We start from the raw sequence: 16,245 nt of genomic DNA, 5'->3' as shown, positions 1-16,245 counted from the left end.
AATTTGTTCGTGCTGAAGTTCCATGAAGACAGGCACATCTAAAAGAAAGATCTCTATAGATAATCCAGCTCTTACATTTATTCAGTGCTCGTTGAATACAAGTTCTGTGGCATTTCTGAAAGTTTCCTGTGAGAAGGCCTTTACAGCAAGAAATCTTTCTTACAGCTCTCAAAGAAGCATCAGAATGACACAAGCACATACTGAATTCACAAATCAGAGAGCCTGTCACAGGAACAATTTTGACATGTGCTCTGTATTGTTGTACATGAATACTGCGTGGATTAAAGATTTCTTTCAGACTTATTATATAATATCCTTATTTTACAATATCACTATACTTATACAGTACTGTATTTTCACTTCAAGATGCCGACCTCTTTTCCTAAATAAAGGGAACTAAATAAAGAGATTTAAGCAGTGTAACTGTAAATGAACTGGAACCGTAGGAGCTTGTAGTTCTAAACTTTGCCATCAGATGATGCTGTGTAACTGATTTTGCAGCTTTCATGTTAACTTTAAAGAAGACTCAAATTTATATGATACCTTTGATAATTGAGAAAAAGCATGAAGTCAGTTGCTTTGGTGTACGTACACACACACACACACACAATCCCTAATCAAAGTTGTCTCCACACACTCTGTTGGTTGACCCATTTACCTGTGATTTTTTTTTTTTTTACTATACAGATGATGGATAAGGTGTAATATACACACAAAATATGGGTGGCGCATACCTGTCAATTTATTTGTTTTGTGAAGAACACAAAATAAAAGTAAGACTTTGTTCTGCTCTGGACTGAAGTCACTAATGAATGGGGCTTTATCACGTTCAGAAAGCATCCGCGGTGGTAAGAAAGCCTGGAAATAGTTTGTGTTCTGTAGATCTGCTGAAAAATGTGTAGCCGCAATGAAATCCACAGCATTAGCCCAATTCTCCCCAAAACTTGCTTCGGGGCCAGAGACATATTTTAAGCTGAAAGAAATAAAAACTCAAAGTTAACAGGTAAATTAATCCTACCCAGAGCTCATGAATCTCCCATTTATATTTCATTACATCTAACGTGTCAGATGCCTTAATCCATAAATGACTTCTTGCTTTAAAGGACTGTGTTAGTGAGACCAGTGATATGTGAAAGGGGTAGCAGAGAAAGCTTAGTCCCAGAGACCCAATATCATTGGGCCTTAAGGGCTCCCTGGGTGCTCCTGCCTCAGTTTCCCTGGCAGTGCTACCTTGGAGTGCAAGTGAGCTGTTTGAAGTGCTATTGTGGAGCCTTTCAAGCACTGATTCCCAACCTAGAATATGGCCATGCAAACTTTAAAGAGCAGTGACATCTGGTCTCCGTAGTCTACCAATGAGAATTCGTGATATGTGTGACTAGTCTCCCTCATAACACTGAGTCATTATGACTAACAGAACTGTAGCATGCAAATTAGCAGTAGAGGAAGGGTGATGATTGGCTGAGTTACCTGAAATCACAGTGGCCCTCCTTAAGAGTTACCTGAGCCTGCTTGTTACCTATATAATAAAAACTAAGTTAATATCTTAACTATGACCACATTTAAATGTAGCCTTTGAACAGGATTTCAGTTTAATTTTAAATATAAGGAAATTTTGAAGTGCCTGTATTATTCTGTTGCTAAGATTATCTGGGGCAAAGAAAAGACTGACAAAGATGCTAAACTTCTTAAAGAACCACCCAGTTTTTAATTAATTCTGGCTCACAAACTAAGGAATGGATTTCTTGTAAATTCTCAGAAAACCAATGATGTACACAGAGAATAACCACTGCAAGTTTGAGGAGGATATGCTGTATATTTCATCCAAAAGAAGTTCATTGAATCCGTACTTTACATGCAAAGTGGAATTCAGCCTTAATTATGGAGTCATGACCAGTGCCTCCATTATATAATTGTGGTTTCAGAGTAGCAGCCATGTTAGTCTGTATCCGCAAAACGAAAAGGAGGACTTGTGTTTCTCTGATGGTTTCTACTAGGGCTGGCTAAAATTTTTATCCTAGAATCATTTTTTTTTCAACAGAAAATGGCTTTTTGACTAAAACAAACATTTTTGGTAAAAATGGTTTATTTTGGTTAAAATGTTCAGGCCCGTAATGGGGTGTGCTCCTCACACAAGCCCTGCAAGAGCTGAATTAGGCCAGGTGGGCCCAAATCAGCTAATTAGGCTGCAAGCAAGGGAGCTTTAAGCTGGAGAAAGCTAGTTAGAAGCTCACCTGTGAGGGACAGGCAGGGCTTCTACAAAAGCCAGGAGGCTGGCAACAGAAGGGGCTGCTGGGAAAGGCTGCAGTCACTCCCTGGAAGGAGTGAGAAGTGTTTGGAGGCTGCAGAGACCTGGAGGCTGCAGTTGCTCCTTTGGATGATAGAGCCATGAATCTGGCAGACCCAGAGAAGGAAGGGAGAACCAGAAGGTTAGGAAAGGGTTCAGGGAAATGCCACAAGGTATGGGGGAGAACAGACATTAACTGCTGACTAGAGGGTGCCTGAGCCAGATCTCAGAGTAGTGGGTGGGCTCGGGCTCCCCAACTAGCCACCGGGGAAGTAGTGCACAGGAAGAAGACTCCTTGCGCCTGTTTTGGAGAAGAGACTTCCTGCCCCGGAAGGGGAAACCACGATAGTGACCTAGCCAGAGGGCTGAGTCAGAAATGGGATGCAACAGCTCCTGGAGCAAGAGAGGGGCTGCAGACAGAGACCAAGGTGGAGGGACAGCATGCAACAACTGGAAAGGGCATCAGTCTGACCAAGCTAATCTCCAGAACTGCCAGCAGGCGGCACCATCCAGTGGTGAGTAGAGCAAACCTGTCACAAGGCCTTTGGGCAAAAATCCAAAAATGTTTAGTTTGTTTACATTTTTCAAGAAACTAAAAATTTTCCATGGGAAATTTCAGAAAAAAACCTAATATTTTTCAAAATTTCCTGTGAAAAAAATTTGCTTTTTCAACCAGCTCTAATTCCTACACATGATGGCAGAATGATTAGGACTATGCATAGATGCAAGAATAATACTGTTCCAATGCTTGTTATTGTAAGGGCAGTGCTGCAGATTTCCTGTCAAGTTCACTCCTGTATATGGTTGGTAGCATTGGTGGTATCATTTATCTAACTTGGTTTTGAGTTAGTATCATGACCCAAACAACTGAGTGAGAGAAAGATTTGAATGGATACCTAAAATAATACTAAGAATGACAATTAGCTCTCATATAGCACTTTAATCTGTAGATCTCAAAGTACTTTACAAAGGCAGTCAGTATCATTATCCCTACCTAACAGTAGGGAAACTGAGGTACAGAGCAAGCAAGGGGAAAGCGTAAATAAGAGTGTACACAGGATGAAATGATTGTGCTTAGTGCAAACCAAAGTGGTGAATATGGAGGCAGTAGATGAAAGGACTGGAGGAAGTCACTCATTAAATCTCTCTAGGAGGCTAATCCAAAACTTACTGAAGTTAACTCCTGTTGAAATCAGTGGGCTCTGGATCAGGCCCATCTTCTTCCAATGTCCTTCCACTGAAGTCATAGGTTTTTCCAGTATTGGGCACATAATATGGCCTGGCCTCTGGCTCTGGTGAAGTCTGGCACAAGCTGGAAGACTAACAGATGTTCTATGGTCTGTATTTTACCTCAGTCACATGTGCCTGGGTCACTGGAGTAGCCCCACTTCCACATATTGACTTTTGACCAGTCAACTCTTGTTCGGAGGTGATTTAAACATCTCCAGGTCAACCAACCCTACTCCGTGCCTGTGAGAAGGTGTCCAGCAATGTCAATGTGCATTTTGACATCCTTGATAAGTATTTCTAGTTATATGTGCTACATTTCCAGTTGTGCGACAGTCAGTGATTTTTTTTAAGCAGGCCTGTTGCAGCAAGGAAGCTTTTCCATGACTTCAGGTGGCTCACTACTACATTATAGCCACGTAACAGATGTCTGGTATTGTTGACCTGTTGTAATCATTCCGTTTTGTTTGTGACTGATCTGATATCCAGTGGAGCGAGTCCAGCTAGCGCATAAAGGCTGTTCACATTTGTTGGTTTTAGACATTCTGTGATGATGGAGCATCTGTCATTCAGAACAGGATCCAGCTTCTTTGCATGAGTTGATCTTTTCTACCCCGGATATGCGTATTTGGCCATTGAATAGCAAAGTGCAAGTGCAGTGGCTCTTAGTGTTGCTGGGTTGGCTCCCCATTTTGAATTTACAAGCTTCCTGAGTATGTTATCCTGGGTGCTAACTTTGCCTTTTATCTTCTCCACATGTGCCCTGAAGGAGAGAGAGAGTTCTAGGATCACTCGTAGGTAGATAGAGGGCAAATGGTACCCCATTCCAGATGATGCTGACTTGTCTATTGGCCTCATGGTACCAAAAATGGAACAGACTCACCTGTGTTTTGGCTGGCTTGGTCCACAATTGGTTCTTGGTGTAATAAACTGAGAGCCCAGATCTTGCCAATTTTAACATAGCTGTGTCGTTTGCTGCTGATAGGTCGGCAAACACAGAGCCTGTTACCATACGCTTTTCAAAGCTTGCTCTGGGATTAGTTGCTTTTCAGCAAGTGGTGATAGGTGGTTTAAGATGAAATGCTCATATAGTTTGTAGAGGTGGCATAGCAGTGGTTATAGGCCTTAAGTTCTTCAGCTCCATTTCATTCTTCCCTGGCTTAAGGAGTGCCATGGCACATGCTCACCCCCAGACACTGGGGACTTTATGTGTGGCTGAGAGTGTGTTAAACAACTTGAATAACCAGATCTTTGTTGCTGGTCAGAAGTATTTGATTTGTTCTTTGTGAATGTCATCTATACCAGCTGCTTTGCCATTCTTGAGGATGTTAATTCCAGTTAATTCCGTCATTGTATACACTGCCCCAGAATGATACATCTCCTGGTCTTCTTGCCACTTCAGCCATGTCTTAGGTTGTTTGATGCCCTGCCATTTTCTAGAAGGAGCGTTCATGTTGCAGTCCCTGTCACTCTTTGAATATACAAATCTTGCTGAACACGTACCACTACAATATAACTAAAGAGTCAGGAGCATGATGAGCAAGAAAGAGTATACTAAACCGTGCAAATATGGTGCCTACTAATGGACATGGAACTGGGGAATCATCCCCTTTTGAACTTACTTTTGTGGCTTTCTCTTACCTGTTTCTGAACTTTGGAACTGCATAAGCGATGGATGCTACATGCGCTTCCCACAAGTAATGCAATGCTTCATCCTTTTCTATTGAGAAGGAAGATGCTGTGGGCCTTTCAGATTTCTGTTCAGTGGATAATAGATACTAAAGTAAAAGCAGAACATACAAATATTACCAGTGAGACTAGTTTAAAAAAATACATAGTAGTTAGTTACTTGCAAAACAATTATTTTGACAAGTGTTTTGTTTAACTGGGGCAAATTGCTTTTAAATAGTTAGAGTGTGGTCATGTTGCATATCGATTAAAGCTTAATATTTGACATGGGGGGGGGAGAAAGAATGATTAATAAATTTACAGGGTGAAATCATGACTAATCATTAAGGTTAGTGAGATTTTGTCATTGACTTCAATGGAGCCAGGTCAAATCTAGAAGACAAAATGGGGGTGAGGGGAAAGGGAGGGACAAGGGTTGCCATTCTGATGATCTAGGATGATCTTCTGCATAGTACGCGACATAGAATTTCACCCAGTAACTTATGCATCAGGCCTAAAACTGGATGACACACATTGTAATTTACTCCTAAAGTGGTGCTTTTTCTGACTCTGAAATAGTTGATTTGCAACCTGAAAGCATTCTGTTATTCAAAATTCCTGTTTAAATGGATACATTTCATTACAGTCCCACTTTGCTTTTTAAAATATGGGAAACTGCTGCTAGAGTTGGGGAAAAAATGTTTAGACTGAATTCTTCTATAGTTTGCTGTACTTATAATGGATGATTCAGCTGAGGATATTATTTCCAAGGGGAAGACAAGAAACAAACAAGTCAACAATAAACAAAGGGCTTGGTACAATTGGATTACCTCTTTCTGCTACAGTCAGTGGGTACTGATTTCTAAATTAAGTTGTGCAGTGGCTTTAGTTGATTTTTTGGATTATGGAGAGGTCCCACGAAATTGTTAGGATATGTTGGGTTTTTTTAAAAAAAACACCACCACTTCCCGTAGGTTCCCAATGTTGCCAAAACTTGTGGAGCTGAACTGGTATTAGCAATAGTGGGGACATTTTTATTAAAATGTCTTATTATAAACAAGAGTTCTGTGTTTTGACATCATGGAATTTTCTATGCTACAATCCTTGTATTCTTGGTCTGACTTGAGCAGTCTCTTACACACTTTCAAGTGCATTGATATAGATTTTCAGGAAGTCAGAAAGAAAGTTAGCTGTAAAATGTATCATGCCAGCTGTCTTTTAGGTTAGGATTATAATTTTAGTTCTTTGATTATAATCTTTTAAACATATTATTTCAGATGAATAAACTTAAGAAAACAAATATCTGTAATGACTGATCCAGTCATACCCTTCCGCTCTCTGGTTCATCTGTCTAGTTTACCAAGAGAATTTTTGTTTTAGACTTTGAGTCTCTGATGGACTGGACATTATAATACTTGCATCTCTGGCTGTTCACTGAAAATCTGAGAGGAAGTGTAAGTAAAGGAATCATTATTGAAACTTGGGATGGAAAAGAAACTGTCACCTCTCTTTTAGAGAAAAGGTGTGAAGTGAGAGGGAAAGACTGTGTACGTGTACAAAAGACTGTCTTTCTGGGTGAAACTTTCAACAACTCTTTTGACACTCAAAAGAAGCAAAGGGATCATATAAAAGTAGGATAAGGGCATTTCTCAAGGAGAAGATTCTGTATCACATTTCTGTTCTTTGTATAGCCATAGCACAGCTCCCAAATTACTAGTATAAGTATTAGCATAACAATCTCTCGAGTCAGACTCCAAAACATAGAATTATTTAAAGTGAAGAAATAAAGCTATAAACCTTAAAAATTCTGGACGTGATACTCCTCTCTAACTAATTTTACATCATGGTAACTCCATTGACTTCACCTGGATTTCTCCTAACTGAAACGGGTATTAATGAGATGTGAATCAGGCCCTCTGATTCTTAAAAAACATTAATAATAAGTTTAAAAAGCAATGTTCTGGTATCATCTGTCACAAACTATGAACAACAGAAAAAAGATGATCTACCTCAAAATAAGCCTTCCATGCATCCATGACTTTTGGAATGCGGGAACGGCAGTCAGCAGTGCTGTAGCAGAAGTCTGCTCTTAGCTCTTCTGGTGGTAATATTTTTATCTCGTGTTGCAACTGTCCAAAGAAACCAGCTTCCGTGGCACCCAGAAATGGTATAATACCCAGATAGTAATTCACAGCTATAATAACACATGAAAAGAAAAAGAGATGACAGTTGCAAGTGAATGAAACATGCCTACCTAGAGAAAACAGTGAGATTCTGCCTCTGTGCTAATGTTTAAAATCACCAGTCGTTTACACATGATAGTTCGATTGTTGTTAAGTCAATAGGAGTTGAAGGTGTTCAGTATTTTGCAGGATGGGTTAGCAACTTGAAAAATGAGGCCCTTAAATGTTACCATGTACAGGGCTCAAAAGTTTACCAGACACTCGCACAATACTAAACTCATGAAAATTAGCTCCATGGGCCTTATCCTGGAGAGAAGCCCAGCACCCACATCTAGCATCTAGGAAACGAAAAGGTGCTGACACTCTTATCAGGGTGCCCTCTGGTGGGCATTGTATGGGGCTGTTTGCTTCCTAACAGCATATAGATTGTGGGTGCCTCCTGGTTTTTAAGTCTCTGATCTCCATCTAGTTGCTGGAAGAAAGAGTTTTCTCTTTCTTCTCCCTATTCCCAGTCTCCTGGCATTCCTTTGCCCCTCAAACTCATTGAATTTTAGGTGCACAAGAAATTCAGGAATGGCCCCCAAATATGGTTTTATTTATAAGTATAGTGGTTGTTTTGGTGGGTCACTCTGAGGCAGGCTTTCAGAAATAACTAACCAGTGGTCGAAAGTAGATAGTGGTAACAGTAGGTTTATTTCTGACTATTTAAGTGTTTGAGCCCAGATCTGAAAGTCTGTGGAGTATTTATACTGCATGCTTGGGGAAAAAGTGACTGAAGATCATATAGCCTCTTTCTTTTCCTATGGAGACACATTTCCATGATACGAGAATGATGCTAGTTAAAATATAGTATGCAGTTCACTCTGCTCATGCCCTCAAGCTTTACACTCCGTCAGAAGGATACCAAAGGTTTGACATCATGTCTCCTATTAGTGTGAGCAGTACTCCTTGTTTGACAATGCTCTATTACTCAGAAGGAGGGACTTATCCTGATGATGGGCATGATATAAAAACCGGAATGGAAGGAAGGTATGCATACATACCTCTAATTACAAGTTACAGCTCTTATTTTAAACTCATATTTACCTTCATACACTTATAAGCCTGACATTTTTTTTTCCCATTTACGTAGCACCAAAAGTTTGCTTGGTGCTTCAGACATGTATTGAGATTGGAGCCCAGTACTGAAACGGTTACCATCTAAGAAGGAGAAAAGGATGGGGGTGGGGACAAATGCAACATATAAGCAAAGTGATCTAGCCCTGGTGTTTTACATGTATCTTGCTAGTTTCAAAAAATCTTCAACACACACCCATACTTGCACTGCTCCATTCTTACAGGAATGAGTTTATTTAATCATCTTTTCTGAAGATAGCAAAAAAAGTCACACACTGTGAGCTCTGTGTAGCAAATGTGCTGCACTATGTTGTTGAAGAGAGGTAGCGTAAACACAGTTAAAAGTAAAGTCATGTTTCTATTTTGCTAAGAATACCTGATGACATTATGATACCCATTCAAATTGGTTATCCTAACGCAAGGTTTCTCGCACCCTCCTCTGTGATGCTGGCCACTGTCAGGGAGAGGATGCTGGATTAGATGGTTTGATCCAGCATGGCAATTCCTATGTTTCTTTGTAACTTTGAGCACCCACTGGTCACATGATGTATATTTTTAGGGTCTGACTTGTTGCCAGACTCTTAATTACAGAAGTCTCCAAAAAAAAAATGTGTATGGCATGGGAGGTTGCTAGGATGAAGTAGATCCAGGCAGCCAGCCAGCATGTGGTGTGGAGCAGGAGGAGGGTCACTTGACAGGAAAATATGAGCAGGGGAGATTCGGGAGTGAGGGACAGAAGTGATGGAGGGAAAAGATTTATTTTTTTTAAAGGAGATAGACTATTGGTTGAACATTAAAAAAGATCATAAAAATTTGAAGATTGAAGTTTTCTGTAGGAAAAAGCCTGCCTTATCTAAAAGAACAGGGTTGTTTAACAAACATTGGTTCCATGTAAGTGTCTTTAAACTCAAATATTCATATTAAGCTGTAAAGGATTATTCTCATTTTTTCCCTACCTGTCAGTTTCCTTTTTGAAAAAAGGCACAAGATAAAATTACAAAAGCACCTATGGCCCAACTTTTTGAAGGTATTCAGGCATTACTCCACTCAGCATTGCAAGGCTTAAGTGACCTGGGAGCCTAAGCCTCATATCAAAAGTGCCAAGCCCAGATTCCATTGCCGTTCAATGAGGCTTAGAATCTAAATCATTTTGATGCTTTTGAAAATCTTACCCAGGACATAAAATAGAAATTTCTTTAAAATCTCTGAACAGGTTCATTCATTTTTGGATATGTAAACAGAGAAAAGTATGCTTTTTATGGTTCATTTTAGAATAGCTAAAGTTTCTCAACTGGCATGTGGGTAGCCCTCAAGGAGAAACAGGCCAGTAAGAAATCAGTGATTTCTTTAAAAAAAAAAAATCCTTTTTCTTTCTTTGAGGAGTTATGCTTCAGTAGAAAGACTAGAAATACTGCCATGTAAGGCCAGCTCGGGGAGAAAAAAACTGGCTATATTGTTTCAATGTGTGTTTTTGGAGCTTATTTCCATATGTCTATGAATTAAAAGGAGAGTGGAATAGCAAATTAAGACACTCAAATCCTCAGCCGGTAAAGAATGCAGCCTTTGTTTTTCTGCAAACTTTGGCACAGCTTTTTTTGGAAAACAGAAGACCTGTTACATAAGCTCCTGGAACTCATAAGCCTAAAGGAAAGGGCAATAAATCAACTGCCAGTATCACTGCAAAGTCTCTTAACAAGCCTGGATGTATGTAGAACAGAGATTTGCAAATTGTGGGGTGCACCTCCCTGGGGGCCATGGAGGAAGGTTGGGGGGGGCAATCAGCGATGCCAGGCAGCTGGTGCCATCCTTGCACAGCAGGACTTGGAGAGGGAGTGCCACCTCCACCCCTGACACCTTTTTGGGCTACCCAGTTTGTGGGCCAGTGTTAACATCTTCTGCACCCGTGCTGATTTCCAGTCCTGGCAGCCTCCATGCCCAGTGCTGGTTCTACCTCAGAGACCATCAAATTCCCATAGCGGGAGGGACTGGTGCAACCAAAAATTGTAATTCAAAGTGGGGGAGGGTGGGGTGGGTCAGCTCAAAGTTTGAAAACTGCTGATGTAGGAGCAGTGTGTTTTCCCTTCCACATGAAAGTCTGGGCAATCATATGCTCAGTCAGGGCAGTCACCTCAGTCACCTCCTACAGACCTGGTGGGTGAGCTGGTGGCTTTACGCTTTTATCTCAGGAAAGGATTCACATGCTCTGAGGGGAGGAGGTGATAAGAGCACAGGCTTGCTTCCTGTGGGATTAGCCTACTCCTGTTCCTCCTGTCCAATTGGCCCCAGTACAATCGTATTGACAACAATGGAGTTGGGAAGGTGCAACTGAGGATAGAATTGCTCCACAGGATTTTTATTCTTCACGCTGATGCATGAACCAGAAAAGAACCCAGCTTGACTTTCACATCATTGACTGGCTGTGGTGCTGGAAGTTAAAATGAGCAAACTGGATCTGGGGTCATTGATAGATGTCAAATATGGAACCCCACTCTGCCATTTTTATTCACTTTTCAGAATACTGCCCCATTTTAAGGTTGAGAATTTAAACCTCCACAAGTTTCAGGGTTAAGAAGTCTTAGTTTACTTGTGTTTATGTATTGTTCTGTGACCTTTCACTGCACAGTCATGTAATGCTGAAATTACTTTGAAGTGGAGTTCAAATGGATGAGAGACTCTGAATTGCCTTCTAGGTCATTACTCATTTTCCAAATAAAAGCAAACTAATAACATGTACTTACAGGCCCACCAGCTTCGGACAGAGATGCACAGATGCTGTCCAGCGCCATGGCTGCAGGTGGTAACATTGGAAGGATCTGCTAGCCTGCCTGAATCAAAACAAAATGGAATGCCAGATGCTACTCACCTTATTCACAGGAGCAGTCCCACTGAAGCCTATGGGACTTCTTGTATAAGCAAAGCATGCAGGATTTGGCTCAGTGAAAGAAAATGGTTACTGTTCATATGGTAGTTTAATTTCACAATCAATGCCTCTTATAGTGCCAATGAATTGAGACTCCCAAACCAAGGCCTGAACTCAACAAAGCACAAAAGTGTGTCCTCAACATTAAGCATTTGAGTAATCCCACTCCTGTTCAGCCAAACTCTTCAACACGTGCTTCATGTTAAACATGTTTACAGTCTCCTGGTGATTCTTTCAAGGCATTTAAGCACATGTTTAACTTGAAGGATGTAACATAAGTAATCCTCTCCTGTTCAGCAACATATTTAAATCATGTGTTTAATGTTAATTATGTGAGTAACCTCATTGTAATTCAGCATTTCACTTATACACACATTCAAGCATGTGACGTGAGTATTCCCATGCTTATTAAGCAAACTATTTACGCATGTGCTTTGGTGAATCGGGTCTTAAATATCTGCTATTACAGAGGTTCCCAAATGCTGGACAGTAGAGCATTTGGTCTGTGGAGAATGAGCTGGGTATGTGGTGGTGTTTTTCACCTTTGTTTCTGCCAGGCAAATCACATTAAATGAAATCTAAAATACATTAAATCCTTTTTTATTACTATTTTATATATAAACAATTGCTGTACTTGCCTTAGGGAAGACATGTAATCATGAACGGTGAGAAGATATCCACAAAACAATCCCTCTGGTAAGATGTCATCCATACCATGAAAAAGTTTGGGGACCCTTTTTCTATTATATTTCAATACATTGTGTAACCAAAATGAAATAACTAGGAGCTAGAGCTGTCAATTAATCACAGTTAACTCACGCAATTAACTAAAATTATTAAAAAAATTATTTGCGATTAATTGCAGTTTTAATCACACTGAAGAGACATATGGATCTTTAGTGCATCTGGCATGTAAATATCTTGGGACACTGGCTGAAGCAGTGCCATGTGAATGCCTGTTCTCACTTTCAGGTGACACTGTGAACAAGAAGCTGGCAGCATTATCTCCTGCAAATGTAAACAAACTTGCCTGTCTGAGGGACTGGTTGAACAAGAAATAGGACTGAGTGGACTTGTAGGCTCTAAAGTTTTACATTGTTTTGTTTTTGAATGCAGTTATATTTTATACATAATTCTACATTTGTAAGTTCAACTTTCATGATAAAGAGATTGCACTACAATACTTGAAAATACTATTTCTTTTGTTTTTTTACAGTGCAAATATTTGTAATAAAAATAAATATAAAGTGAGCACTGTACACTTTGTATTCCATGTTGTAATTGAAATCAATATATTTGAAAATGTAGAAAACATCCAAAAATCTTTAAATAAATGGTATTGTATTATTAACAGTGCGATTAATCACGCAATTTTTTTAATCATTTGACAGCCCTACTAGGAGCCTAATTTGAAACTAGTCAATGATATGGGTCAAATCTAAGTCGAAATTGATTGTAGTTCAGCTTTTTAAAGTGAATTAAGTGCTTTAGAAAGATGATATATTGACAGTCCTGGAGACTGTTGCCTAACTATATTTAGCTACAGTTTCATAAATTCACTAGTTACCGAAGCCTCCATAGTAGTGCTGAAGATATCCATAGCGCTTTACAAAACAAAGCAATTAAAGAGAGTGTCCCTGCATGATGAATTCCATTGTTCTTCTCTTAATTTAGAATATGGAGATTACAGGTTAGATGTGTGGGAGGTATGTTCGTAATTAAAATTTAACTCTAGCTACTTCTGAGGAATTGCTGAAAAACTTGTCAGAGAAGAAACCAGCAGACTGCTAAGAGTATTGTGTGCTGATACCTAGGGTGTTATACTACTGCCCAATGTGAGGACTTGAGCTCTGGCACTGCCCCCAAATGTTGTCCCATCCTGGCTGACTGCATGGACCATCCTATAATGGGCACTCTGGCTCCTACTCTCCCATGTGCTTCAGCAGTGGGGTTCTAATCAGAGGGCACTTGCAGGAAGAGACCTCCCGTGAAAATCTGGGAGCAGAGAGGAACAGCTAGGCAGAATTTGCATCCGATGAAGTGAGCTGTAGCTCACGAAAGCTTATGCTCAAATAAATTGGTTAGTCTCTAAGGTGCCACAAGTACTCCTTTTCTTTTTGCGAATACAGACTAACACGGCTGTTACTCTGAAACTTGTTACAATAGATAACTGACGCTATCATGTTTAGCTAAAACTTTTTTCCATATTTCCCCAATGGCACTGGGAAGATGCAAAAGCACTTCATTGTTTAAGTTAGGACCGTCTCCCAACACTGTGCAATGGAAGGCAGGGAATTTCAGAACAGGGTGATTTTTAAATGTTTACTTGAAAATTTACCAACAATTTTTTAGCTAGGAAATTTCTTAGAAAATTTAGTCTCCTGAGTGGTAGCCCTGGTAAATTCAGTTGTTAACACATGAAATGGGGGGAATTAACACCACCTTTAATTGGGAGGCTTCTCTGTATCCACAGAACAGTTACACTACAGTAAGTAGCAGGGCAAGATTCCTCATAAAATTCTTACTAATGTGCCTCATATCTGACCTGGAGAGACCTTTAGGGTACGTATACACTGCAAAATGAAGATCTGATTTTAGCATGGATAGGCATATCTAAGCTAATTTTAATCTTGCTAATACCAGTAACAACAGCACTGTAGACATGGCAGCGTGGGTTTCAGCATAAGCTAGCAACCCAGGTATGTACCCAGGTTCCCCGGCAGGCTAGCTTTAATCTGGTTAGCATAGGTATGCCTCCCTGTACCACATATATACTTTCATTTTGCAGTCTACTAAGACTGACAACAAGAATGACAAATCATTGAAAATAGTGATGTTGCTTGGCTTTTGTGGACTGGGCCCTCAGATACTAGGCCTGGCTGACCTGCACAAACGTTTTCATGAATTTTTTCACAACTCTTTTTGTTAAAACTTTGACATTTCAAAAAATCTCTCATGCACTTTAAGCTGGTCAAAAAGGAAAAAAGTGACAAGTTTTGAAAATATTTTCAAAAACAAATTAATAAAAAATTAAAAATTTTCAACCCACTCAAGGAATTATGCTGAAGCTACCAATGAAGATCTGATAAGCTACCAAATTAAAACAACAACAAAAACAATCAGTTAATATTTTAAAAACAGAGTTGCAATATCCAGTATAAAATTAGATGATCAGGAAATGCTTTTTAAAGCAGTGAATTAAGACACTAATCTATTAATTTTCTACCTCTATTTTTGGCCTAATAGGAATTTTAAAAAACATACTTGGCTTCTGATTAACATTGTATGTGGCAATATGTTCCCATATCAGCAAGGCAACTTCAAGTCCCCGTATCTATTGCTCAACAGTGCAAGGACATTGCATTCATCTCAAAAGTTCCCTTCCAACCTAGCAACTTAACTCTCTTCTGGGTAAAGCAAAATTCAGAATGTATGGGACTGTACTGGTTGCAAGTAAGAGACCATGAAAATAACGAACCTGCATTTATCTATTAAATATTTAGTTATTACAGCCCTTTAAGGAGAGAGTTTGTACCTGTATGATATTGCCAGCCAAGCTGCAGAGGCAAGCCCCATAGGATATTGCCAACATTATTTGATCCAGATGTGGTGAAATATTTAGCTGAATAGTTGAGCAAGATCTTATACACTCCCAGTCTCTCTAGATAGTTCCAGGCACTGATGAAGATTTTGTTGCCATGTACTGGGAAATCCTCTATGCTTCCAGGAGCCTGATGCCACAGAGGAGGATAGACATCGTTTTTGCAGACATCCTCTTGGGTTAGTGCTACTACAGTTGTTGGACTGAGAGCAACGGCGGTGAGTAGCACAAGGAGAAGAGAGTGCTGCCCCAGGAACACACACATGTCAGGTAGGACCATCTTATACAGGTATCTGGGGCTTTCAGAGTAGGTATGAGCTTTCATCAGGGAAGGCAGGGGCGGGATGGTGGCTCAGGCTACCTATGAAGTCAGTTAGCTTGGATCACCCTGCCCCTTTTCCCATGAAGCTGACGTGGCTCTGTCAGACTGGCATACCAAGAGTGATGCTCATACCCCTGCCATTCCAATGCTGCCTTTGAGGCAGGGATGGGGAGCTGAAGGATCTCTGGCGCTGTATCAGCTCTGAGGGACTTGAACATGCTCGGTAACAACAGAGGAAAGAAGCAGGAATAAATGAAGCTGCTGCCCTCCTACCATAACAATCTTCTTCTCCAACAAAATGGGGATAAAAATGGGGGAAGGAGAAGGGATTTAAAAAATGGGGGTGAGGGGACAAAAGGGGAAAAACAAGGGGGGGCATGGCAAGCTGAGAGACAATAACAAGGGCAGGGGGCAAAAATGAGGGAGCAGTAGGGAGGGGACTTGTGCTTCTCCTTGGACAATGCAGTACTGGGCTGTGGGTAAAACCATAATATAGCCCAATACCTAGACAACCTCTGTCAGGAAAACTGAAAGTAACTTCCTGCTACCAATGTTCCCTCTAAAAATTTGTTGTAGTGAGCAGGCTACACACTCTACTGAGCAATACATTTTTGTCCTTGGGCAGGCTTATGCCTTTTTTTCAGTGAGGGGTATGCCGAGTTGTGTGGAGGGGAGAGGGTAAGTGTGTGGTGAGCATGTGAGTTGGGTCCTGTCAACCGCAGCTCTGAAGTTGTGGAGCGCTGTGTTGAAACCATTGCCAGTAGTTAATTCTGACAGGTAGCTGTTTCTGCTGGGCTGTATGGAGGAAGCGTAAGTGGCATGGTTTCTGACCTGTGCAGTACATACAAGATTTCTGTCTAGCCAGGCAGTTTACAGGGAACATTGGTTGAAACTTCCTATTTGTGGCTCCAGCTATCCGTACAT

The 16,245-nt window shown here is 40.4% G+C and overlaps 1 protein-coding gene across 1 annotated transcript; it reads right to left on the bottom strand.

The window, feature by feature from the left end:
- Positions 1 to 356: 356 nt before the first annotated feature.
- On the bottom strand, positions 357 to 15,279 carry C3H6orf58 (chromosome 3 C6orf58 homolog). The gene is made up of 6 exons (XM_078851967.1): positions 14,934 to 15,279; positions 11,217 to 11,303; positions 7,189 to 7,373; positions 5,153 to 5,289; positions 735 to 973; positions 357 to 382 (listed from the first exon to the last, which is right to left on the bottom strand). Exons 1-6 carry the CDS (start codon positions 15,277 to 15,279, stop codon positions 357 to 359), a joined length of 1,020 nt encoding a protein of 339 aa, XP_078708093.1.
- Between the last annotated feature and the right edge of the window lie 966 nt (positions 15,280 to 16,245).

This window comes from Lepidochelys kempii, chromosome 3 (genome assembly GCF_965140285.1).
Source record: "Lepidochelys kempii isolate rLepKem1 chromosome 3, rLepKem1.hap1, whole genome shotgun sequence".
NCBI lineage: Eukaryota > Metazoa > Chordata > Testudines > Cheloniidae > Lepidochelys > Lepidochelys kempii.
This window is presented reverse-complemented; position numbering and strand designations above follow the sequence as displayed.